The sequence below is a fragment of the Ovis canadensis genome, chromosome 4, assembly GCF_042477335.2.
Source record: "Ovis canadensis isolate MfBH-ARS-UI-01 breed Bighorn chromosome 4, ARS-UI_OviCan_v2, whole genome shotgun sequence".
In the NCBI taxonomy this organism is placed as follows: domain Eukaryota; kingdom Metazoa; phylum Chordata; class Mammalia; order Artiodactyla; family Bovidae; genus Ovis; species Ovis canadensis.
The window spans coordinates 44,039,848-44,067,087 of NC_091248.1; the positions used below are offsets into that span (position 1 = coordinate 44,039,848).

Below are 27,240 nucleotides of genomic sequence, written 5' to 3' on the forward strand. Positions count from 1 at the left end.
AACCAAGGTATTCGAAAAATGTTTCCATAAATAGTCATGAAACTAGAAAACTTTCAAGCTTAAAATGCTAGAAAAACTTTTACCTTCTGTCTATGTTTAGTTCCCATCTAGATTTTGTCCTATTCTAGGGCATGATATTCAATCCAGTTTAACAGGTGTAAAGGAAAATATGCCTGTCATTTCTTCTAAAGTCTTAGCTATCAGCACATGTGTATTAATTTATACTTTTTTAATGATAGTGACTGAGTGAAATGCCAAAAGGTGATAAGTTGCACAGTCACTTTTGTATAAAATTTATTTTATGTTTTGATATCATTATCAGTATTATAGGCAGTAAATTTTTTCTAAGAGAAATTCTGCTTTCTTCTCTATTACCTATTATATTTGATATTTTATATTATAGATCTATTCAAGATGGGCTAACTTCTTTAGATTCCATTATGCTCCCAAACTGGGGTTATAAACAAAGTATTTCATTTTATCTATAGACAAATCTTCCTGAAGTTTCTCTATTAAAAATTTTTAAATTATATAAGTCTGAATGGCCTTCTGTGGTTCTGGGGACACTGGCTTCTGTTCTAAATGGAACTGTTCATCCAATATTTTCCATCATCTTTGCAAAAATTGTAACTGTAAGTAAAACTAATTCTCTAATATTTTTACCAATTTTAAATGAAGTGTGACCTGAGAGAATAGACCTTGGGTACTTTAACTCAACAAGGGGAAAATTGAGACGCGTAGTGGGTCACCCCTAGTGTGGGATCCATGATAGAAAGGTTAGCTAATGTTCTCGGGGGATAAGCCAGCCTCTATTGTGAAGTGTTGGGCTGTACCTTGTTAATCTGGCAATCAGTAAAGAAATTGCTTTGTTTTCTAATTCTGACTCCAGTGCTGTATCAGCATTCCAAAACACTGAAGTAATAAAAGAGACAAATACGGCTACTCTTTCTTTCAACTGGTCTGAACAATGACCATTTTTTATTACCAGTCAGAAAGAGGAAAGAAGGAGTTCGGGACTGTGCTGGGGACCCAGGAGAGCTGATGAATTCAAGGATCTTATTAGAGCCATGTTAAGTCTTCAGTTTTAACAACAGCAACAGTCCAAGACTGTTGACACTGTGTCAACATAGATGCCAATACGTGTATAGTTACTAATTTTAGGAACAATTTCTAGAGACATGTTAAAGGTCTCATGTTGCAGGTGGTACTCTGAATAGAGGAATATTAAGAAACCTGAGTTATTAGAAATAATATTTCAATTAGAAAACTAATTTCAATAGTTTCTTTGAAAATATACAGTGATATTAATAGCAGATAGAGGACTCATTTGTCTGATCCCTTATTGATGTATCTTAAGTGAGAGGATTTATGACAAGTTATTTTTCATTAAAGTAGTGTTATTTTTTATTTTATGTAATGAATGTAGAGGATAGAATAAGGTGCATTTTTCCCCAGAAATATGTGGAAATTGTTATGTTGAAATTCATTTTTTAAATCCTGATGAATAGATATTTTAGTTTTTTTCTTTCTTTTTTTTCTTTTCTTTCTTTTATATTCTCCTCCAATCACCTGATTTAAAAAATTTACTCCTTTTCAGATGTTTGAAAATGATGATAAAACCACATTAAAACATGATGCAGAAATTTATTCCATGATATTTGTAATTTTGGGTGTTATTTGCTTTGTCAGTTATTTTATTCAGGTAAGCTTTTAATGAATTAACTGTGCACTTGATTACTGTTTTGTGTCATCCTATTTGAGTTAAAAATAGTAACTAGATATAACTAAATAAAATACAAATATGTAAATATAGTAACTAAATATTCCAAAGAAATGGAAAAGACAGTTAAGAATAAATGTAAATTTTCGTTTGTTTCTTTTCCAGGGATTATTTTATGGCAGAGCAGGGGAAATCTTAACCATGAGATTAAGACACTTGGCATTTAAAGCCATGTTATATCAGGTTGGTGGTTAGTTATTTTTATCTTATTTTATTTAAAATGTGTTTTTAAATATTCTAGTTTTTAGTTTTTTCTTCATAAACATTTTCTTGACATAACCTTTCCTTTGATCATTTAAAAGCATGCTTTTTGTGTCCCAAGCAGCATCTAACATCAGAATTCTTGTGGTGAACTTTCCTAACAGAAGCAAGTCAAAAATTGTTATGTTCAAAAATGCAACTTACAGAAAACAAGATTTAGAGTTCACTCCTTCTTCCTTGCATTTATCTTGACAAATCTCTTTCAATGTATAGTGTTCTAGAATCAGAATGGAAGGCTAACTTAAAACTGAAAAGGAGTGTTAAGAACTACAGTATCTCGAGGAACATGTTGAAAAAGGAGGAGTTAATTTCTCATAGTGCTCATTCACTGCTGCTTCTTCAAGCAGTCATTCTTTCTGCCCGCATCAGAAGAGTGCTGAATTCAGATAACATCTGTCTAGCTTGTGACATATAATCATGCACACCTATGAAATAACTAAAAATAGGTGAATCAAATAATAATCTTGAAAAGTGAGTCGTGAGGGCAAATGGCAGGAATGTCTCAGATTGGCACCTCTAAAATTCTTTCAGGAGGCTGAGGTGTATTGTGTTACCCTGAAAGCCAGTAATCATTTGAAGCCCTTTGCCACACTTTCTGTCACCGGAGCTCACCATGCAGGAGTAAATAGCTTCCTGCCGGGTCATTTCTTTTCAAAAGTAGAGATACTACCCCTCCAGCCGAGTCATCAAAACCAGTTTTTACATCTTGTGACTTTTAGCAGCAGTGCTCAAAGGACTGCTGAGTAACAAAACTCCTCCACCTTTGTGTGCTGTTAGAGGATTACAGATTAAAAAAAAAAAAAAAGAGTGAGTTTCCAAGCAACCTGATGCTTGGAAGCAGTTGGTACCTAACATCCTCTCTCAAAACGTCCTGTTAGAGACAACTGGAAGCACTCAGTCCAGAAAAACAAAAATCTACTTGATGGATCATAAAATGACTTAAAGATTGCACATCTTGTGTAATTCTCATTAAGCTTCTACTTTTTTTTTCCTATGAATAGTTTATGTTTTTACCTCAGATCTTTGATGAAATTAGGTGTGATTTTATTTGGCTAATACTGTGTTTCACATTTGTTGAAAATTTCTGCTCATTTTTGTTTTTCTTTGTGTATTTATGTTTTCTCACATTCAAGGACATTTGTTTTCAATTTCCAGGAACTTTTGAAAATGTTCCCTGAATTTCTGAATATCTTAAATAGAAGAATATAAATTTTAACTTTTCCAATTATTACTTTGAACTTCTTTCTAGAGGTTTACAGGATGCTTTTGGTGGCATATCCTAAAGGCCATAAGCCAGTTTAACCAGTAGATATTGTAAATCCAGTATCCTGATGGCTGATACTGGACATTAATCCTCTGCTTAGCATTAGCCATGTGACCACGAGGAGAGTAACATTCTTGGATTACATAGTGTCTGCCCATGAGAATACACCTACCTATAAACTATAAGCTCTCCTTCTTCAGAACATACAAAGACACAAATAGAAACTGTGCTATTCAGCAGATGTTATTCATTTCTCCCATAAATTCAGCTGAGCCCCTTTCAGCTTACCATTTGATTTCCCTCTTCATTCTTCAGCACTCTTTTTGCTTATTTGCTTTTTTTAAATTGGAAAAAAGGAGTAATGTAATTGGCTTTTTCTTCATAAATGTCTTAGAAATTTCACTTTTGTCTGTTAGTAAGGGAAATTCCTAATGTACAGCTTTGCCCTAACTTCTGTTACTTGTTTTTTTCCCCTAAGATAAGGTTGCTTTTTTTTTTTTTTTTTAGTCTTAGAAAGCATGCTGAAACTTGCAGTGCTTTTTATAACCATTTTGAAACTTCAGTTGAAGTTGAGGTATTTATGGAATCAGGTGTGGTCTTTTTGTAGGTATAAAATTGCTATTTTATTTGATCACTTGAGATCCTTCCAGTTGAAAAGAATGTTCAAATTGTTGCTGATTTCAGTGGTTATAAATAACTCATTGTTTATTATGTTTAAGGGCTTCTCTTATGGCTCAGCTAGTAAAGATCTGCCTGCAATGCGGGAGATCTGGGTTTGATCCCTGGGTTGGGAAGATCCCCTGGAGAAGGGAAAGTCTACCCACTCCAGTATTCTTGCCTGGAGAATCCCACAGCGGTCACAAAGAGCTGGACATGACCAAGTGAGCACAAAACGATAAATATTAGCCTATAGATCTATTTGGCTTTTTAAAAGATGTAAAACTTATTTTTGCCTGTTTCTCTCTAAACTGAATTGGGTAGGGCTTTGGCACGGGGGGTGGGCAGGAGGGAGGTCTAAATCATTAGATGATGGCGTTAGTGGAGATCACTAAGGAATCTCCAAAAAGATTTGAGGTAACAAATCCTGAAGCAGGAAAAACATATCATGAAACTCAACTGTAATGCTTCAGTTAGATGGGAGGCAGAAAAGGGTTTTGATTAAAAATTCTAGCATTTGGTTGCCTAGGTTTAAATCCTGGCCTCAGTTCTTTCCAGCTGTTTGACCTTGGGCAAGTTACTTAATCTCTCAGTTCCTCCTTCTTCTCATTGATAAAATATGGATAATCATAGTATCTGTCTTATACTTGTGATGATTAAATAAGCAAAAACATACCAAGCACTTACAATGCCACTACTGTAGATTTTTACTTCTTTTAGAATTATTGGCAGGAAAATGGGTTTTCTAGTATCAGAAAACTTAATGAAAGTGAAAGTTGCTCAGTCGTGTCCAACTCCTTGTGACCCCATGGAGTGTACAGTCCATTGAATTCTCCAGGCCACAGTACTGGGGTGGATAGCTGTTCCCTTCTTCAGGGGATCTTAGCCTAACTTATAACCATTTTACCATCAGGAAGATAAGAAGCAAGCTAATTTTTACTCAATACCAGCTGTGTTCCAGAAACTCTGCTAAGTGTTTTAGCATATAGAGCCTATGCTAAAAAGTAAACCCTAGAGTGAATAATTGCTGACTTGTTGAAAAGCAAGTTTGGATATCTTGCTGATTGAACATCATCAGATAAGGACTAAGACTAGTCATATATGTATCCTTTGCCTTACGTATTAGAGCAGTTACTATACTATAGAATCAGGAATGTTTACACTGTGTAATTATTTCTATATTTCAGCATGACATGGAATACCCAATGAAGTTTTAGATACAATATGAAGTATAAAAAAGAATTTATTATTTAATACTACACTCCCGATTCTATAGACTCTATACTATAGAATCCATGTCATGCTGAAATACAGAAATAATTACACAGTGTAAACTATATATATATATATATATATACATATATATATACACACACACACACATATATACACATATAATTGTGTTTGTGCATGCTCAGTCAGTCATGTCCAAAACTATTCATGACACCATGGACTGTAGCCCACCAGACTCCTCTGTCCGTGGGATTTCCCAGGCAAGAGTAGTTGGCAAATCACCCCAGTATACTTGCCATGAGAGCCTCATGAAGTGTATAAAAGGCCTTTTAAAGAGATATGACACCTGAAAATGAGTCTCCCAGGTCTGAAGGTGTCCAATATGCTACCAGGGAAGAGTGGGGGAGAATTACCAATAGCTCAGAGTGAATGAAACAGCTGCGCCAAAGCGGATACGATGCTCAGTTGTTGATGTGTCTGGTGACACAAGTAAAATCTGATGCAGCAAAGAACAGTATTGTATGGGAATACTGGTCAATATGGGATATGGTCAAGCAGGAGATGGTAAGAACATCGACATCCTAAGAATCAGCAAACTAAACTGGACAAGAATGGGCAAATTTAATTCAGATGACCATTATATCTACTACTGTGGGCGAACAATGCCATAGAAGAAACAGAGTGACCCTTATAATCAGCAAGAGTCTGAAATACAGTACTTGGGTGCAACCTTAAAAAGGACAGAATGATCTTGGTTCGTTTTCAAGACAAACCATTCACCATCAGGGTAATTTGAGTTTATGCCCCTACCACTGATGGAAGAGATAGAAAGAATACATGGATGAACTGTACAAAAAATGATCTTAATGAACCAGATTACTACCATGATGTGGTTAGTCACCCAGAGTCAGACATTCTGGAGTGTGAAGTCAAGTGGGCCTCAAGAAGCACTGCTGTTAATAAAGCTAGTGGATGCAATGACATTCCAGCCGAACTATTTAAATCCCTAAAGGAGGATGCCATCAAGGTTTTGCATTCATTATGTTAGCAAATCTGGAAGACCCAGCAGTGGCCACAGGACTGGAAAAGGTCAATCTCATCCCAATTCCCAAGAAGGGTAGTTCCAAAGAATGTGCTAACCATCAGACAATTGCACTCATCTCCCATGCTAGTAAGGTCATGCTTAAAATCTTGCATGCTAGACTTTGGCATTAGGCAAACCAAGAACTTCCAGATGTCCAAACTGGGTTTAGAAAAGGAAGAGGAACTAGAGATCAAATTGCCAACATTCGCTGGATTATAGAGAAAGCAAGGGAATTTCAGAAAAACTATCTCTGTTATATCGACTACACTAAAGCCTTTGACTGTGTGGATCATGAAAAATATGGAATGCTCTTAAAGAGATGGGAATACCAGACTATTTTACTTGTCTCCTGAGAAACTGTATTCGGGTCAAGAAGCAGCAGTTAGAGCCCTGTATGGAACAACTGATTGGTTCAAGATGGGGAAAGGAGTACAACAGAGCTGTCTGCTGTCACCCTGTTCATTTAACCTATGCTGAGCACATCATGAGAAATGCCAGGCTGGATGAGTTACAAGCTGGAATCAAGATAGATGGGAGAAACATCAACAACCTCAGATATGCGAATGATACCACTCTAATGGTAGAGAGCGAAGAGGAAATAAACAGCCTCTTGATGAAGCTGAAGGAGAAAAATGAAAGAGCCGGCTTAAGACTAAATATTCTTTTAAAAACCAATAAGATCCAGCCCCATTACTGCATGGCAAATAGAAGGGGAAAAGGTGGAAGTAGTGACAGATTTCCTCTTATTTGGCTCCAAAATCACTGCGGACAGTGACTGCAGCCATGAAATCAGAAGACGATTGCTTCTTGGCAGGAAAGTGATAACAAACCTAGACAGGGTGTTGAAAAGCAGAGACATTACTCTGCCAACAAAGGTACGTATAGTCAAGGCTATGGTATTCCCAGTGGTCACATACAGTTATGAGAGTTGGACCATAAAGAAGGCAGAACACCAAAGAATTGATGCCTTTGAACTGTGGTGCTGGAGAAGATCCCTGAAAGTCCCTTGAACAGCAAGGAGATCAAACCAGTCAGTCTTAAAGACCAACCCTGAATATTCACTGATGCTGAACCTGAAGCTCCAATATTTTGGTTATCTGATTCAAACAGATGACTCATTGGAAAAGTCCCTGATGTTGGGAAAGATCAAGGCAGAAGAAGAGGGCATCAGAGAATGAGATGGCTGGACGGCATCACTGATGCAATGAACATGAACTTGGGCAAACTCCAGGAGACGGTGGGGGACAGGGAGGCCTGGTATGCTGCAGTCCATAGGGTCACAAAGAGTCCAACATGACTGGGAGACTGAACAACAGCAACAGAAACAGGAATGTAATATTAAATAATCAATTATTTTTTATACTTTTACTTTATATTGTATCTAAAACTTCTTTGGGTGTTCCATGTCATGTTGAAATATAGAAATAATTACACAGTGTAAACTATATATATGTATATGTGTGTATATATATATATATATATATATTCATTCTATGACTGCATGCTCAATCACTCAGTCCTGTCCAAAACTCTTTGCAACCCCATGGTCTGTAGCCCACCAGACTCCTCTGTCCATGGGATTTCCCAGGCAAGAATACTGGAGTTAAGTTGCCATTTCCTTCTTTAGGGGATCTTCCCAACCCAGGGATCAAGCCTGCTAGTATACAATAAAAACCAAGTAATGTCTTCTAGATCAGGAGTGCTGTAGTTAAAATTACCACTCATGTGTGTTCACAATAAGATAGGCTCTTGACTGGGGTTCTGTTCTCAACACCACTACTGTATAGTGCAGATCGTGATCTCTATAAAATGTCCTTTGAGCATCTAGACCCTAAGTTGTTTGGGACACCTTCTCAATCCAGGGGTTTCCAGAGTAGTGATGTCATGCTAGGACTGCAATCCCCCGACCCCTCCCATATTCTTCCACAGGGGCTTTCTTCTTACATAGCAGCATGATTAATGCATCACCTTCTATCTGTCTTGTTTTTGTTACCTTAGTTGGCAGAAACGTGTTACCTGGGCATCAGGGCCCTGGCTGGCTTTAGTAATTCAAGAATTCTTTTGCTCTTCACTCACTAAAAATCAGTCATTTTTAGAGCCAGTCTCCACATAGTTTTAAGCCATAAGAGGTTTAAGTAGTTTGAGTGCATGGGAGGAAACATTTAATAGCTAAGGAAAGGAAATCAGCATTCCTCAAAGTTGAGAAGTGCTAAGTGCTATCTGTATTTGATGTTGAAAATGAAATTGGTTATAACATTACGCTTTTATTGTGTGTATTTCCGACCTATCAAATTGCATGCTTTTTTGGCTGCAGGGGTTTTACAGCAGGCCTGCCTCTTTAGCTTCTCACAATGTCCAGTACTTATAAGATCTAGGTGGGAATGTAAAGTGTCAGGGAAAATCTTGCCTATATAGGTCCTGAAGAGAAGGAAACAGATTTTTTTTTTTATCATTTCTAAGTTTAGATAGAAAGTTTGGAAATATTTCTAAGGTGTGTTGTGCATTACCTTACTTTTTTAGTAAAATCTGCTCTCCACAAAAATTACTTGTGCAGTAAAATTATAAATTACTTGGTGGTTCAAAATGATCATTTTAAACACCGATTATTATATAGTGTTGTAGCATGGTAGAGTCCAAGCTGTTGGGCTTAAGTTCTTCAGTTTGTATCTACATATAGATCTTCGTGAAGTCAGAAAAAAAAATTTATTTGCTCCACAAATTTTAAGTGCCTGTGAGTAAAGAGGCAGGCAAATAAATGCTTTCAAAGTTAATATAGCGCTTCCCTGGGGGTTCAGACAGTAAAGAATCCATCTGGAATGCGGGAGGCCTGGGTTCGATCCCTGGGTTGGGAAGATCTCCTGGAGAAGGGCATGGCAACTCACTCCAGAATTCTTCCCTGGAGAATCCCCTTGGATAGAGGAGCCTGGCAGCCTGCAGTCCATGGGTTGCAGAGTCGGACATGACTGAGCAAATAGGCACAGAGCAGAAGTTAATACAGCACAATCACAAGTCAAAGAATTTTTTGATAACCATTTTAATTCTCTTTTCTTTAGGATATTTCCTGGTTTGATGATAAGGAAAACACCACAGGAGCCTTGACAACAATGTTAGCCATAGATATAGCACAAATCCAAGGAGTATGTATATTGCTTTTATTTTTAAATGGTGTATGTTTGTGTTACACATGAGTGCATGTACATGTATGTGTCTTTGCCTATATGTGAGCTACGCTGAGATGACCCACATCATTAAGCAGACCAGGTAAGTCTCAGGGCTAACAGGGAGCTCTCAATGAAAGATATAAGGAAGCCTTTCAGTTCTGGACATTTTTTTTTTTTTTAGTTCTGGACATTTTTAACTAAATATAAAGGGTATTTAGGACACATAATAGGATAACCAGAGGACCACAGAAAATACCAAGAATGAGTTAGACAAAAAAGCTCAGAATTAGATAGTAATATAAGATAAAGTAACAAAATTAAAACACACAAATAACTTGGAAGTTTTAAAAGAAGAAAGTTTAATTTTTCTTCCCCCCCCAGAAAATAAAATCTCATTTAAATAATATGTAACAAGTTAAATTCATGTGTATCTGGAAATGGTTCTGTGCTGTTGTTATACAGATCAAGTTAAAGAGTTATGTGTAATCATGACTGGTCATAATATGTGTAAATAAAATGTACACTGATGCACAATATTCAAAATCAATGACAGAATAACTAGCATAATGTATGTCAAAGTGATGCATAAATAAGTATGGGGAGAAGGATAGTATGGAAAAGATAGAGAGTAATTTATTAGCTTTCATCCAGTTATTTTAATAAAATTAGTCTTTTATTACAAGTGGAGTTTCAACTATGATTGAGAAAAGAAATGTAAAACAAAATTTTTCCACTTTGAATTTAAGTGAGATAAAGTTTTTGATCTTTTGTTAAAATAAGAATTCTACCAGAGTTACAAACTTTCCTTTTTCCTTATGCATGTAGAGAAAAGGAAAGTCAATGATGCACCTCTGAAGGACAGAAAAATCTCAACAGTTTTTGGTTGTTGTTGTTATTGTTTAGAAATACTGAAATGTTGATTGCAGCATTGCTATCAGAGCAACAAATTGTCAACTAAAACAGCTCTTCAAAATTGTATTTTCTTTTGGAAGCTATTTCCACAAGACATGGCCACTATTCTAATTTTTGTAACTTTTGCAAAACCTCTTTTTCAATATATACATTCAAGGAAATAGATTTCTAATACTAGAGAACAGAGCAAGTTGGTTACAATTATAAACATTCACATGCTTCTGTATTGGTTTAGAAAACTAATTTTATGATGTAGAAAGACCTAAAGAGGAAAGAGGGCATCATCTTCATCGCTTCCTGAAACTCTTTTCTATAATTTTTAAAACAAGGCTCTAAATTTCATTGGATAGCATTTAAATTTTAAAGTAAGGCTGAGAAGTTGGATTTTACTGATATAAACGGGAAAATGAATAGAATTTCACTTAGTCATTAAGGAATGAGGATAGCAACAACAGAATTAGATGAATGACATCTGTATTTAGAAATTCAAGGGTTCACTAAATTTGGCAGAAATATCAGTCCCTATAATTCCATTTGGATCTCCATTCTACAAAACTTTCTTTTCCTTTGCTGTGTGAATGTTTTTCTCGTACTACCTATCATCATTCAGATCTTTTAAGAATTCAGTGGATTAGGTATTCTTACTACCAGCTATACTTTATAAGTAAGACACTTCTTTAATAAGTATTTGCTTGAATGAAAAGAACAAATTAGTACTAAAGACCAACATTGCTTTCCTAAAACCTTTAGTTGTGTCAAATGATAATCTTGCCTCTTATCAAGAGAAATTAATGAGAATATTTGTCCTTATAAGTGTTTGAGTAATACCATTTGATCATTTGAAAATGTCCTGTTGCAGTTAGTAAATGTTGTTCTCATGATAACTTCTGGGCAAGTCAAATCATTTTCATTGAATAAGAAGTAGTAGCTAAAGGCTAGATGGCTGGAATACCAATGACCCATTTAAAGTTGCAGAATTTGAAAAGCAAAGCAACCAAAGAAGGATACCAAGAATGAGACTGTGTCTGGTGCTGCTGCTGCTAAGTCGCTTCAGTCGTGTCCAACTCTGTGCGACCCCATGGACTGCAGCCTACCAGGCTCCTCCGCCCATGGGATTTTCCAGGCAAGAGTACTGGAGTGGGTTGCCATTGCCTTCTCCGGAGACTGTGTCTGCTAGCATATAATTCACATAAGCCCTTGCTTTGTCATATATAGGTAGAATCATATCTAACTTGAATGGATTCTCTTTCTATCAAAGGAAGAATTATTTCCAAATCCCATTTGACCAGTATTTCTTTTCTCACAAAGACACACCACACTACAGATTAATCAGAAAACAATAATTCAGGGTCATATGTCCTATCATATCAACTTAAGGAAGATATATTTCCATCTCAGTTTCTTCATCCTGCAATTTCAGTCACATGTTACTTTTATCAAATGTAATAGGGTGAATGTTCATGAACTAGCCCCTTAATAACAATAAATATTATTATGAAACCCTTACTAATGACCAAAAGTCTAAGCTCCGGGTCATTTTTAAATGTTCTGATACTCTGAGAGTCTTGAGAAAAACATCTTAGTGAACTAAGGTTACAGAACAAAATGATTCCTAAAACAGTTGATTGAATACAACCAATTTAACTGGTATTATTTCAGCCCAAGGTAATGGCATATTGCCAGTAGAGCTGTCAACAGACTTTTCTGTGTAAAATGTAGTTTTATTAAAGGTATAGAGCCATTTTAAATTCTTTGGGAGACTGAATTTCACAGAATTACAAGGTACTATTTCTGTATATTTTAGCAACTCCTTTTCATCAACCAGAAGTCTTACCTCCCTTTTGTTTTTAAGAAAGCCATAATGTACACTTGATATACCACTGACAGACACAATGTTAGTTCCAAGAATTCTCCTCATCAGAACTATAGTTACATTGCCTCCCAAGAAATAAAAATTTCATTTATTAATTCCAAGAGCCCAATGATTTGATTAGGTAGAGCTTGGCTACCATTGCCTAGACAATGGTGACCTCACTTCTTGATTAAATTTTTTGGTATGGAAAGAGTATAAAACAGCTTAACATTACTTACGATTCAAACAATGTGAGTAGTCACTGAAATCACTTTACTACAGTATAATGTTGGGTGTATACTTGCTGTTCGCCTTACAATTTTAGGTTGAATTCATTGAGACATTATCAAGTCTACAGCAAAACCTAATATAATGGTTTAAGGCAGTTCTTATAAAGAAAAATTTCAATCTCAGTCCTGAACTCAATACTCCATAGTAAAACTTTACCGCTGCTAAACCCACAAACTGTTGGGAAGACAAATTAAGAAATTCAACTTCCGCTTTTGACCAAAAAAGTAAGAGAAAGCTATAGGGACAAATGGACTTCATTGAGCATACTGGCCCAATAATGTGTAATTAGTTCAGTTCAGTTGCTCAGTCATGTCCGACTCTTTGCCACCCCATGAATCACAGCACACCAGGCCTCCCTGTCCATCACTATCTCCCGGAGTTCACTGAAACTCACATCCATCGAGTCCATGATGGCATCCAGCCATCTCATCCTCTGTCATCCCCTTCTCCTCCTGCCCCCAATCCCTCCCAGCATCAGTCTTTTCCAATGAGTCAACTCTTCGCATGAGGTGGCCAAAGTACTGGAGTTTCAGCTTTAGCATCAGTCCTTCCAAAGAACACCCAAGACTGATCTTTAGAACGGACTGGTTGGATCTCCTTGCAGTCCAAGGGACTCTCAAGAGTCTTCTCCAACACCACAGTTCAAAAGCATCAGTTCTTCAGCACTCAGCTTTCTTCACAGTCCAACGCTCACATCCATATATGACTACTGGAAAAACCAAAGCCTTGACTAGATGGACCTTTGTTGGCAAAGTAATGTCTCTTCTTTTTAATGTGCTATCTAGGTTGGTCATAACTTTTCTTCCAAGGAGTAAGCGTCTTTTAATTTCATGGCTGCAATCACCATCTGCAGTGATTTTGGAGCCCCCAAAAATAAAGCCTGACACTGCTTCCACTGTTTCCCCATCTATTTCCCATGAAGTGATGGGACCGGATGCCATGATCTTAGTTTTCTGAATGATGTATTCTGCATATAAGTTAAATAGGCAGGGTGACAGTATACAGCCTTGACGTACTCCTTTTCCTATTTGGAACCAGTCTGTTGTTCCATGTCCAGTTCTAACTGTTGCTTCCTGACTTGCATATAGGTTTATCAAAAAGCAGGGCAGGTGGTCTGGTATTCCCATCTCTTTCAGTAAATTCATTTATTTTCCACAAAATACTTTATTAATGAATAAGATGAATCCAAGAATAGCAACAAGCCTTAAACACCTTCATTTTCACAAACTTTATAAATTTGTCCAACTAAACCTTTTATTTTCCTCTACAAATATTTTTGCTACCATCAGTTGTAGTACATCTTAGCAGGTTACACTTCAGGTTGTACTCATCTAGGTTTTGTCTCAACTTCTTTGAAAATATTCTCAACTGTAGCTGTTACATACAGATTATCCATAGCAGCTAATTTTTCAGTCACTTCAAACTTGACATTGACTCATCAAAAAAACCAACAATTAAGCAGTATAACTATTTAGGTCAACGCATCAAGAGACAGGAAAACTACTCAAAATGACCTACCTTGATTTTCAATTGATCATTTATATTTCTGTTGTTCTCAACTTTTTGAGCAATAGTTTTCATATCATCTGATATAAGTTTATGCTCTCTGAACATATTTCTTCCACTACTGCAATCAAACATGATTTAATTAAGTCACTATCTGTGACTTTCTTTACTTAGCTAATAAATGAGATGCTCAGAAACTTATTTAGATTCAGCCCCATTTTCACTTTTTAGTCTTATGAATGAATTGTTAAGATGTGTTATTCCATTTTAATTTTCTAATTTTTATAAATGTTACTTTCCTGTGAATTAGGAATTTTATGATGAGTGCTGTCTCCTAATGTTGACCTGTTGTTTATTTCTAGAACTATACAGTATCATAGCATAATAAACTCAACACTGTGGCATCTAATTAGAACACAAAGTGATCCACAGCCTATTGTGCCTTAAAAGCAGACATCCCAAAGTCCACTTTTCTCTTCCTTTCTTGTCTTTAGATGATGGACATCAATGGTAATTTGAAAAATTTGAATAAAATACCATAGTACAGCAACACGTGTGGCACTCAACATGCCGCCAAATTACAGTTGCCTGACACTGAGCAGCAGTACAAAGCGAGGAGAGGGGCACATAAGGTCTCTCTAGCAGTGCCTCAACTTCCATCATTTTAGTGCTGAGATAGCCGTAGACAATAGGTAAACAAAGAGACATGGCTGTGTTTCAATAAAACTTTGTTTATGGACACTGACATTTTCATTTGTAGAAATTTGATGTGGGTCTTTTTCATGTATCCTCCTTATCTCTTAACTTTTTGAGTGTATGCTATACAATTATAATAACTTTCAAGGCCATTATCTGCTAAATCTAACATTTCTGTCAGTTCTGAGTCAGTTTCAATTTATTGATTTTTATGCTCATTAAGGGTCCTTTTTTGCTGCTTTTTGGCATACCTGATAATTTTTGACTAGAGGCCACATGTTGTGAATATAAATTTTTAGGTGCTGAATATTTTTGTATTTCTATAAATATTCTTGTCTTGTTCTGGGATGCAGTTAAATTACCTGGAAACAGTTTGATCTCTGGGAGGGAGGGTCTTGATTTTAAGATTTATTAAGCAAGACTGGAGTCAACTACTGAGGCAAGACATTGAACATGCGCTACCCAATGCTGGGTGAATAATGAGGTTTTCCAGTCAGGCTGCTATGACCAAACACTCTTTCTAGCCTTCACACATGCATTGTTCAATTGAATACTCAAGGGGGACCCTTTCTGGATATTTAGATTTCTTTCTGTATACCTTTAGCGTTCTGTATTGCAAACTCTAGCTTCCTTGGACTCTCCAGACTCTCAGCTTTGTCTATTCCACTTAGTCAGTCTGGTGGGCTCAGTCTTAGAGGTCTTAGAGTTCACCCTTTCTATTCTACAGCCTTGGAGCTCTTTCAAGGCATAAGCTGGGGCAATCATAGGGCTCACCTTCTTTGTTTCCCATTTCCCTTGGTTGTCTTAGGTCTAGTATCTTGAAACTTATTGTTTCATATATTTTATCTATTTTTTGTTTCAGCTGAAAGGACAAATTCATTCCTTCTGTTCATGTTCAGTTCAGTTCAGTTCAGTTGCTCAGTCGTGTCCAACTCTTTGCAACCCCATGAATCGCAGCACGCCAGGCCTCCCTGTCCATCAACAACTCCCGGAGTTCACTCAGACTCACGTCCATCGAGTCAGTGATGCCATCCAGCCATCTCATCCTCTGTTGTCTCCTTCTCCTCCTGCCCCCAATCCCTCCCAGCATCAGAGTCTTTTCCAATAAGTCAACTCTTTGCATGAGGTGGCCAAAGTACTGGAGTTTCAGCTTTAGCATCCTTCCTTCCAAAGAAATCCCAAGGCTGATCTCCTTCAGAATGGACTGGTTGGATCTCCTTGCAGTCCAAGGGACTCTCAAGAGTCTTCTCCAACACCACTGTTCAAAAGCATCAATTCTTCGGCGCTCAGCCTTCTTCAGAGTCCAACTCTCACATCCATACATGACCACTGGAAAAACCATAGCCTTGACTAGACGGACCTTAGTTGGCAAAGTAATGTCTCTGTTCATGTTAGCCAGAAGCAGAAATCCTGCCATATGGCATTTTGTTTCTACAATTACATACTGAGTTTACATCCATTAATTTTATTATGGTAGCCATTTTCTGGAATTTTCTTATCAAAGTTGTATTCCCCACATTTAGCACAGTACCTTGGACATAGTAGATACTCCATAATGGTTATCTGCAGAACTATTTAATTATTAATTTCTGCTTTTAATTTTCAAGGAAAAATTCTATTTTTCTGCACATTGATAAAGAATCTAAAGAAGTTTAATTAAATTTCTTCTGATTTCCAGTTCTAAATTCTTTCCAGAATTACACTATTACTCTAGGCTTTAAAGGCAATTTTTTTATTTTCCTTTAGTTCTTGTAGTATTTTTCAAGGCTGAATTTTTTTTTAATTCCTCCTGGAATAAGAAAGATATATTTGGATCCTTCTTATCCTGCTTCCATCACCAAAAGGCAGGAACTGTGGCCTGTCCATGGCTGCATTGACTGAATATTTCAATAAATTTCTGGTAGCTTAAACTAGAATGCCAGTAGAAATGTACATGATCTTATTTTCAAGAAGCAGATTAGTACAAAAGTGGATAACTCAAGCTTGTTGAATAAACAAGGATATGCAAGTACAAGTCAGTTTATAGAAAGTTTTTATGTCCTAAACAAAAAGTTCAAACACAAGACTGTTCCATCAGAAATTTGGCAGGTTTACACTTGAATGTTTTTAGACAAGAGGTTGGTATGCATAGTGTATAGCCTAATTTTCAGTGATTCTCAAATGTTCATCTACTGTGGCACCTACAGTTCATCTGCTGTACTTCTATCTCTCTTTCTAGCACACTGCATAATTTTACACACAAAAGCTACAATCCTCAGTATACTTTCTGTCTTTCCTCTTCTGGTTTTCTACCTCTTTACTTCCTTTTGACCTACTGTCAAGAATTTTAATTTTTAAAGAAAACAGGATAAAAACAGAGGAAGGCAGTGAAGAAAAGAACTATATTATGGCCACCTAATAGGAAATATCCAAACAGAAAAGAATAACTGTCCCCTGGATATATTTCATACTTTTGTTAATATAGATATAATATTAAGAACTGTCATCTGAAAAAGGAAAAGTCATTGACTTCAACCTAAGAAACTACAAAGTGGAAATTAATGAATGTATAAAGGCCTACAAAACATAGCTATCAAGTAATTTCTTACTAATATATAGATAAATTTTATATTAAAAGAATATCTTATTAACAAAGCCTGATTGTAATTTTTTTAATATTTCTATTTTATAGAAAAATATATAGAGTTTATGTGGCTGTAGGGGCATTCCATAGTTAATTTGATATGGGGGTGGGAACTTCAACATTACAAGTGCTTAAGTTCCACAGCCTCTTCATCCAACTATATGATCTATATAACTCTGAAACTCATGGTGAGCGTGGGAGGAAAGGAGCAAGTTGACAGTATATTAGTTTGCTAGGTTGCTGTAACCAAGTACCACAGTCTGAGTGGCTTAAACAACAGGAATTTATTTCCTCATGGCTCTAGAGGTTAAAAGCCCAGGATCAAAATGTTGGCACAGTTGGTTTCATTCTGCATCCTCTCACCTTGACTTATAGTTTTCTTCTTGTTGTGTCTTTCCTCTGTGCAAACATGTTCACATTGAAATTTCCTTTTTTTTTTTTCAAATAAGGAAACCAATCATATTTGATTAGGGTTCACCCTCCGAAACCTTATTTAACTTAATCACCTCTTTAAGGACCTTATCTCCAAATGCAGTCACATTCTGAGGAACTGGGAGTCAGGATCTCAACATATGAATTTGGGTGGGAGGTGTAGGACAATTCAGTCATAATATACACATCATATATCTCTGCATCATCCAGAACCCTCAAGAGACAGAGTGTGAGTAAGTATTAAGTACCAAATGATGTTCTTATTTTAACCTCAGAGATTAGAGTCAGTCTGTAATAAATACCCTAAGGCATATTTAAAATACGTTACCTGTCTGAATTTTCAGTATTTGGTGGTTTGTTTGATGTTTGCTATTGTTATTTGTTTTTACTTTGGGGAGTTTTCTTTGATTGTTCATTGAAAAATGGGAAAATAGTGAATCATTATGAAATGCAGTCTTGAAACTAAAACCACAAAAAATTTTTTAGGAGTAAGTCAGAGCCCTGTCTGATAGCTCAGTTGGTAAAAGAATTTGCCTGCAGTGTAGGAGACCCCAGTTCGATTCCTGGGTCAGGAAGATCCCCTGGGGAAGGGAAAGGCTACCCACTCCAGTATTCTGGCCTGGAGAATTCCATGGACTATACAGTCCATGGGGTCGCAAAGAGTTGGAGACAGCTGGGCAACTTTTTACTTCACAGAGCCCTGTGGGGAAAGAAGATTTTTCATTAATGTTATTTTAATGATGATACTAATTTTGGGGGGGGGGTATGTCAGTGAATAGTAATATCATTTTTTAGAGAAGCAATTTGACAATATCTATGAAGAATGAAAGGGTATATACACTTTAACATATAATTCCAGGCTAGGAATTTAATATCAGGAAATAAAAGATGAGCACAGAGATATTGCACACAGATGCTCATTACATCTTTGTTTTTATCATTACATCTTTGTTTTTAGTAGTGAAAAATTGGAAGCAATCTACTAAAAAATTTTTGAAGACTATTTAATGACCCACGAAAAAGCTTGCAATGTAATATAAAGGGATAAAAGCAGGATATAATGCTGAATACACACAATAATCCTAATCTGAATGTGTATGTATTTATGTCTGGAAGGATGTCATTTTAAACATTATTTAGACCTTTTCCAATGACCATGTTTTCACGATCAGAGCAAAACATATGTTCTAAAATGTGAATTGATATCTCAGTTGATTGTAGCTATGTTTCTAGGTAAACAGGGGTTTCCTTTTTTCATCCCAGTATAAAGGAGCTTAAAATTTCAAGACATGTAGTTCTCATAAAACAGCGATGAAGATATTTCTACCTATTTTAAGTTTTTTCCCCAAATTTCTTTTACATTACCTTATACCATAATGTTTCCAACTCTTTTTCTATCTTGATGTTGCCTCTGTAGAACTTTGCTGAGTGAAATTGTTATAAAGTGCAGAAAAGGGAAGATATTATATACAAAGGATATACTTCAGTGAATATCCTCATTCAATTCAGCACTACTATAGTATAGTAGCTAAGAGTACCAGCCCTTTTTCGGTATAAGAGGAAGGGGGCAGGACTGGGTTGTGGAGACCACGTATGGTGAGTTGGTCATTCATATGAGGCACCAGCCTCATGCAGGAAAGCAAAGCCAGAGCATGCAGAGGAGAGGGTATGCGTCCTGCGCAGAGACAAGGGTCATGATAGCTGATTGGTCATGATCTGCATGATAGCAGAGAGACTGATCATGAAACTTTGTTAAAGAAAATGGGAGCTAGGTTTCTTACTATTGAAGAAGTGGATAACAAATATTAGAAGGGAGAAAGCCAGAAATAATAACCTTGTGTTTTTTTAATTGGAACTGGATGTATTGATATAAATCCATGGATTTCAAGAAATGTAAAGAGAGAAATATAGATTTCAATATGTGCATGCATCTACACACATACACACACACACACACTCCCCTGTTATATCCACTAACATTCCACTGATAATGAACACAACTAGCACTATATATTGACTTCTAAATAACATCCTCTACTACAGGAACTCAGTCTACAGGAACTCAGACTCCTTGAAGAAATGACAAATTTAAGGTGTAGGGCCTAGAAAATATTTTTTATCAGAAAGCAATAATATATTCAAAGAATAATAGGAACAATTCAAAGGACAATAATATTGGACATAGGCATACAAATAAAACATAGTGACCCCATAGTAGAGGACATTTTTAAACTCTAAATATTATTTAATCTCTAAATGGACTTCTCTGGTGTTTTAGATGGTTAAGAATCTGTAATGGCTACCTACTCCAATATTCTTACCTGTAGAATTCCATGGATAGAGGAGTCTGGCAGGCTACAGTCTATGGGATCACAGCCAGACACAACTGAGGGACTAAAAAAAAAATCTCTAATTATTGGGTTGACCCAAAAGTTCATTTGGGTTTTCTGTAAGATGTTATGGAATATATTCAAAATAAAAATATATGTATAAATTAAAAAAAACATCTTATTTTGCAAGAAACTATCATCACAATTCTTATAAACTTAAAATTGACTGGCTTTTCCCCAATTTATGTCTGATTATAGGCAACAGGTTCAAGGGTTGGTGTCTTAACACAAAATGCAATTAATATGGGACTTTCAGTTATCATTTCCTTCATATATGGATGGGAGATGACACTGTTGATTTTGAGTATTGCTCCAGTACTTGCTCTCGCAGGAATGATTGAAACAGCAGCAATGACTGGATTTGCCAACAAGGATAAGCAAGAACTTAAGCGTGCTGGAAAGGTAAAATAAAGACCATTGCTACCATCATAACATTTTAAGAGAAAATCAATAAGAGATTCCATATTTAACATTAACTTCCTTTCTTAAGAATCTGTAAAGTGGTATATATGTATTGAAATCCATACAAATCAGTTTAGGATGAGTATAGATATGTCATAGCAATAGGGGGGCACAAAATTTAGAGCATGGGCTATGCAGTCAAATTGGTTGAATTAGAATTCAGATTCTATCACTAACAAATGTGTGATATGAGCAAGTTATATCAACATTTCTGGACTTCAATTTCTTCCTTTGTAAAGTAGAAATAAAATACTATCCACTTATAGATCTTCATGAGTATTATAGAAAACAGTCTTATTAGGTATATGCAGTAGTATCTGGAAGGCAGTAAGCACTCAATAATGTCAGTCATTATTACTGTTAGCAAATTGTGGGGGAATTTGTTAACATTGTGATTATCCACTCACTAATTGTTGAATAATTAAATTTCTTGAATAATTACGGGTGTTTCATTTTTCAAAATAAAGAGGAAATATAGTATTTACTAAATGCAACCCTGGTGGCTCAGAGGTTAAAACGTCTGCCTGCAATGCAGGAGACCTGGGTTCGATCCCTGGGAAGATCCCCTAGAGAAGGAAATGGCAACCCACTCCAGTATTCTTGCCTGGAGAATCCCATGGACAGAGGAGCCTGGTGGGCTACAGTCCATGGGATCGCAAAGAGTCAGACATGACTGAGCAACTTCACTTTCACTTTCACTTAAGGCAAGGTACTGCTATTGGGAGTGCCTAAAACAAAACTTTATACTGATCAAAAAGAACAATGTATTTACTTAGAAAATGCTTTGACATATATAACTTTCTTCCCTAGTACCTCAGTCAATAAAGAATCTGCCTGCAATGCAGGAGACCAGGGTTCAACCTGGGATGGGAAGATCCCCTGGAGAAGGAAATGGCAACCCACTCCGCTATTCTTGCCTGGAAAATCTCATGGACAGAGGAGCCTCACGGGCTACAGTCCATGAGGTTGCAAGGGTCGGACATGACTTAGCAACTAAACCTACATGTAACGTTCCCAAGATCAGTCATATTCATAACAATCATCATTGTAGTAGAGCTTTAGGGAAATATTGGAAATATAGTACCATAATATCTAAGAATTGAAAGAGATGTCATTTGATCCAGCCACTCATCCAAAGTAGGAATCTCTTATGTAACATCCCTGTTGAGTGTCTATCCATCTTCTATCCTCCCTTTTCTGCAGTTGCAGGTGGTTTATTACTTTCCCAGGCTGTTGCCTACCCCTTAGATGATAGTCACCTTTTTTGTTTGTTTGCTTTTGGGGACCTTCTATCCTTCTCGGTTTTCATCTCAGTAGAGGTCCAAAACCTGTTTCTCATGACTTTAGGAAGCTGCACCATGTAAATGTCAAGTCTTCTCTTGGCCATCCAGTCCAAGATATGGTATTAAAGATTTACATCAAAGCTGGTGAACATGCCTGGGTATGAAAATGATTTTAATATCCTTATGGTCTGAATCACAGTGACTGTATCATATTAGATATAGATCACATATTAGATATAGATTATAGATAGATATAGATCTAATATATATTAGATATCATATAATATTAATATCATATTAGATATGTATCTAATAAGATACAGTCACCTATTCATGAATAGGGACCCAATGAAGCATAAGACTCAAATAAATCTGGTTGTCATGACCCTTGGACCTTTCCACCTTTCTTGCGCTAGATAAGGACCTTTAGAATGTCTGAACTGTTTAGCATGTATTTGCCTCTGAGGGCTGAAATTTTGTTCAGCCCTCCATGTGTTTGCAAATTATCACTACCTCCAAGTTAAACTGGCCCTAATTAATTGTATTTTATTCATCTTAATTTTCCTGTCATGGTGGTGGTGATTTAGTCACTAAGTCATGTCTGACTCTTGTGACCCCATGGACTGTAGCCTGTCAGGCTCCTCTATCCATGGGATTCTCCAGGCAAGAATATTGGAGTGGGTTGCCATTTCCTTCTCCAGGGGATCTTCCCAACCCAGGAATCGAACCCAGTTCTCCTGCACTGCAGGCAGATTCTTTACCAACTGAGCTATGAGGGAACATGTCATCAGCTTTAGTTATAAATCAAAAATCTTTGATTTTTTTTCCTTTTTGCATTATTAGAGTAACCTCAGACTATACAATTAATAATTCCAATCAAATAGGCAACGTGTCCTTTTCCTACTGGCTTTTTAATCTGTCACTTTACCAAACACCAAAACTTAGAGTATGGACCAGTAATAATATGATCCTTCTTTGGTTGCATGTATAGATTTGGACAAATCATCAAATGTTTTATTTTTCAGATTTAAAATGATCAGTTTAAAATAAAGGTTATTTTCTAAGGCTCTCTTATTAGTCCTTTCTCCCTTGTGAAAAGTGAACCCAAGATTTTGTGTTCATTTCTCTTTATTTTCTTCAAGATTTCAGCATTCTTATCCATTTTCCTTATGTACTAAAAAATATTATAAATGGAGGTTTCTTTGAGTTTCTTTTGAAATTACAAGACTTTAGAGCAAAATCCAGGTGTCCTGATCATGGTCTAGATATCCAATTCTCTCCCATAACCCAAGTTCCCCTTCAAACAACCTTGAGTGTCTACCTAGGTCTTCATCTTTCCACAGTCCACTCTGCCAGTCTGGAAACAGACTGTGAAAGCAGGAAATTTCTCTTTCAGATCAACATGTGTTCTCATGTCCAAATTATTCTAAGCCAAAAGTCTCCTCCATTTTTGATCTCTTCTTTTTGAAAACTATGTAACTATGAAGAAGCATTAATATAATTAAACTAAATATCATTTTTAAGGGATATCTCTGGCAATCCAGTGGTTAAAAATCTATGCTTCGTTGCAGGGAGCACAGCTTTGATCCCTGGTTGGAGAACTAAGATCCTATGTGTTGGGTGGTGCAGCAAATAATTTGAATAAATAAATATCCTTTTAAGGTTACAGAAATCAAAATGAAAAATAGCCATAAAATATCTTATACAGAATTGAAAAGCCACACTCCATGTTACTTTATGGCAGTGTCCTTGGGTTGCTATTTGCATTTCTGTGCTAGAATGAAACAATTATTTATTTGATTCTCTCTGCTGTCTTTTTCTTAAATTAGCTCATAATTCATAAGACAGCTCCTTTGCATAGTTACATATGGATATAATGTTCACTAATATTTGATCCCTCCGCTTATGGAACTAGTCTAAATAGAAATTCAATGAATACTTAAAGAAGGCTAAATTTAGATCAGTGGACTAAATCTTTTCAAAAGGAATTTTTCTTGAATGTATTATCCTGATATATTACTTTCTTATCTTATTTTGTCCATGGGATTGCAAAAAGAGTCAGACACAACTTAGCAACTAAATAACAACAATCTTATTTTGGGGAAAGAAAAAAAGAAGCTAAGAAAACTCATCAGAAAAACTTATTGACTTGATGTACTTAACATGTCTTCAGTGTGACTGTACTTCACAATCAGAAGTTTAACCACTACTAATTTTATTTCTCTTTTATTATCTTGTTTTATAAGATAGCAACTGAAGCTGTGGAAAATATACGTACTATAATGTCATTAACAAGAGAAAAAACCTTTGAGCAAATGTATGAGGAAACTCTTCAGACTCAGCACAGGTGATTGTAGATTTATACTGACTGTATTAACTATAGTTTGTTCCTATAAAGGCAGTACTCCCAGGTGACTGCAGCGGTTTGCCTGCCAGTTCATTTGCTCTGGAATCATTCCTAATAATGGCATATCAGAATTTCTCACATAAGTCCACCAAGAGGAGACTAGAAAGAGGAGTTGAGAGTAAGCACATTTAGAAAATATGTTTTAGGTCCTCTCACATTGCCATGAAGTATAACTGGGTGAGCATTTTATTATTTCCATGAAACAAGGTTGAGGAAATAACATATTTAAGAAAGAAAATAATATTGCTTAACCCTTTATGGAGAAGGAAATGGCAACCCACTCCAGTGTTCTTGCCTGGAAAATCTCAGGGACGGGGGAGCCTGGTGGGCTGTCTATGGGGTCGCACAGAGTCGGCCATGACTGAAGCGACTTAGCAGCAGCAGCCGCAGCAGCCCTTTATATTGAATCTCTTAAAAAATATATTTACACATCAAATGTGATCACTTCTTTTAATTTTAAACTACCCCTCCTTACTTTATCAGAAAGATAGCTTTGTATTCTTTCACACTCATGCTTCTTTGGTTAGTACTGCCCTTTAATTTCCATCATTTATTCTCTTAGTGCAAGATTAAGATAGAAAATATTTTTAAGCCAAATCTCTTTAACTCTTTCATTAGGTCTTCTTTAACAGACCTTGCCCATTCATTTGAAAACGCATAGAGTCAGTTTTGTTACATCAAACTATAGAGCCATATAGCTATAGGGAAAATCATTATTTCTGTTGTTTTCTCTGTAATAATTGCTAGTAGTTAAAAAGGTAAATTCTTAATTCTTAGAAAAAATTCTCTAAAATTCTAAATAATAATGTATCTTGTTTTCTATATTCATTACTCTACATTTATTTAAAAGACCTTGCTATACCTCATGCCCCATTATCTGGTAAATTCTGTGCATTTCAGAAATACCTTGAAGAAAGCACAGATCATTGGAATCTGTTATGCATTCAGCCATGCCTTTGTATATTTTGCCTATGCAGTGGGATTTCGATTTGGAACTTACTTAATTCAAGCAGGACGAATGACCCCAGAGGGCATGTTCATGTAAGTCATGCAAATATATAAACTCTGTAAATGGGTTATGTACTTAAAGTAATCAGAAAGATGTGTAGTTTAGAGTGCAATATCGTTTAAATAATATATGTGTGAAAGACATACTGGGAAATTTAAAAATAATTGTTATTTAATAAGTACAGTCAAGTCAGTAAAATACTGATATAACACAGGACTTCCTGGTGGCTCAGACAGGAGCCACCTGTAAAGCATCTGCCTACAATGTGGGAGACCTGGGTTCGATCCCTGGGTCGGGAAGAGCTCCTGGAGAAGGAAATGGCAACCCACTCCAGTACTCTTGCTTGGAAAATTCCATGGACAGAGGAACCTGGTGGGCTACAGTCGTGGGGTCGCAGTCGGACACAACTGAGCGACTTCAATGTCAATGTCAACACAGGCGTATGTGTGTGTGCTGTTGCTTCAGTTGTGTCTGACTCTCTACGACCCTATGGACTGTAGCCCGCCAGGTTTCTCTGTCCATGGGATCCTCCAGGCAAGAATACTGGAGTGGTTGCCATTTCCTTCTCCAACACAGGTACTCTGAATTAAACTCTCAAATGAATCACTTACTACTTCAGTTTACTAGATGTGGGAATATAAGGTAAAATATGTGTTCTTGTTATCCATTATCTCTCCAGGTAGAGATGGCTTTAACAAGTATGATTGTAGAACAGAGGTGAGTTCCTTGCTAAGCAAACACTCCAGAAGAAACTCATGTAAATGAGTATTTCTTCTCAGAAAAGTCACACTGAGAATTGATCTTGGCATCCCAATGAGGCTGCCTCTTCCCAAAGCATTTGTTGGTGCTTCTATTTGAAACTCTCTTCTCATAGTTATGAATTTCTTTACTTCATACAAATACCTAAATTCAACTTTTGAAATTAGAAAAATTAATTTTGAGTATTAATTCTGAGCTTCTTAAGTCTCCCTAAAATGTCAGGATGTTACTAATCTATATCATAAATGTCACTGCTAAACATTTAGAGCTGCCCTGAGATTTGTTTAGAATTTAGAAAGATGGTAACAATAACCCTGTATGCGAGACAGCAAAAGAGACACAGATGTATAGAACAGTCTTTTGGACTCTGTGGGAGAGGGAGAGGGTGGGATGATTTGGGCGAATGTCATGGAAACATGTATAATATCATATAAGAAACGAGTTACCAGTCCAGGTTTGATACAGGATCCTTCGGACTGGTGCAGTGGGATGACCTGGAGGGATGGTACAGGGAGGGAGGTGGGAGGGGGGTTCAGGATGGGGAACACATGTACGCCCGTGGCGGATTCATGTTGATGTGTGGCAGAACCAATACAATATTGTAAAGTAATGAGCCTCCAATTAAAATAAATGAATTTACATTAAAAAAAAAACTAAGCAAACAATCTTCTTAGTTAAAGAATGATACAACCTCAAAATCACACCATCACTATCATGCCTGCAAATGACATCAGGCAGGATATTTTGAATGGGGCCTCTCAAGACTGCCAGCCATTCTGTTTCATATGATAATCACAGTAACAACAAACTTGATTGAGTCCTTATTCAGTATTAAGGATTTGTAGTACACTATTTGCTTAATCTTCTCAACTGCCCTGTGAAATGTTATGATTCCCATTTTACAGGTGGGGAAAATTAAGACTCAAGGAGGTTACCTAACTTGGCCAAAGTCACTTAATCAGTAAGTGGCAGAGCACAGATTCAAGTTCATGCTTCAAGATGCTAGGGGCTTTGCTTGGTAGACACTTATTATTATTAATCATTAGTTATTATTATTACTAACTGTGACAAATTTGCATAGAATATTTCTATAAAATTATTATTTTTAAAATCTTATGTAGTTTTCTGAACATTTAAATATCGAGAGGCGGGCTAATGATTACCATAAATGGAACAAG

General features: G+C 36.4%; 1 protein-coding gene across 1 annotated transcript in view; it reads left to right on the forward strand.

Moving 5' to 3' along the window:
• The window catches only part of ABCB5 (ATP binding cassette subfamily B member 5), a 115,699-nt gene that overhangs the window by 63,738 nt on the left and 24,721 nt on the right, over positions 1-27,240 (forward strand). The window contains exons 16-22 of the mRNA XM_069587638.1: positions 489-632; positions 1,598-1,702; positions 1,886-1,963; positions 9,333-9,416; positions 20,341-20,544; positions 24,134-24,234; positions 25,195-25,335. Of these exons, the coding sequence (XP_069443739.1) occupies positions 489-632; positions 1,598-1,702; positions 1,886-1,963; positions 9,333-9,416; positions 20,341-20,544; positions 24,134-24,234; positions 25,195-25,335 (857 nt within the window). The remainder of the gene's footprint in view (positions 1-488; positions 633-1,597; positions 1,703-1,885; positions 1,964-9,332; positions 9,417-20,340; positions 20,545-24,133; positions 24,235-25,194; positions 25,336-27,240) is intronic.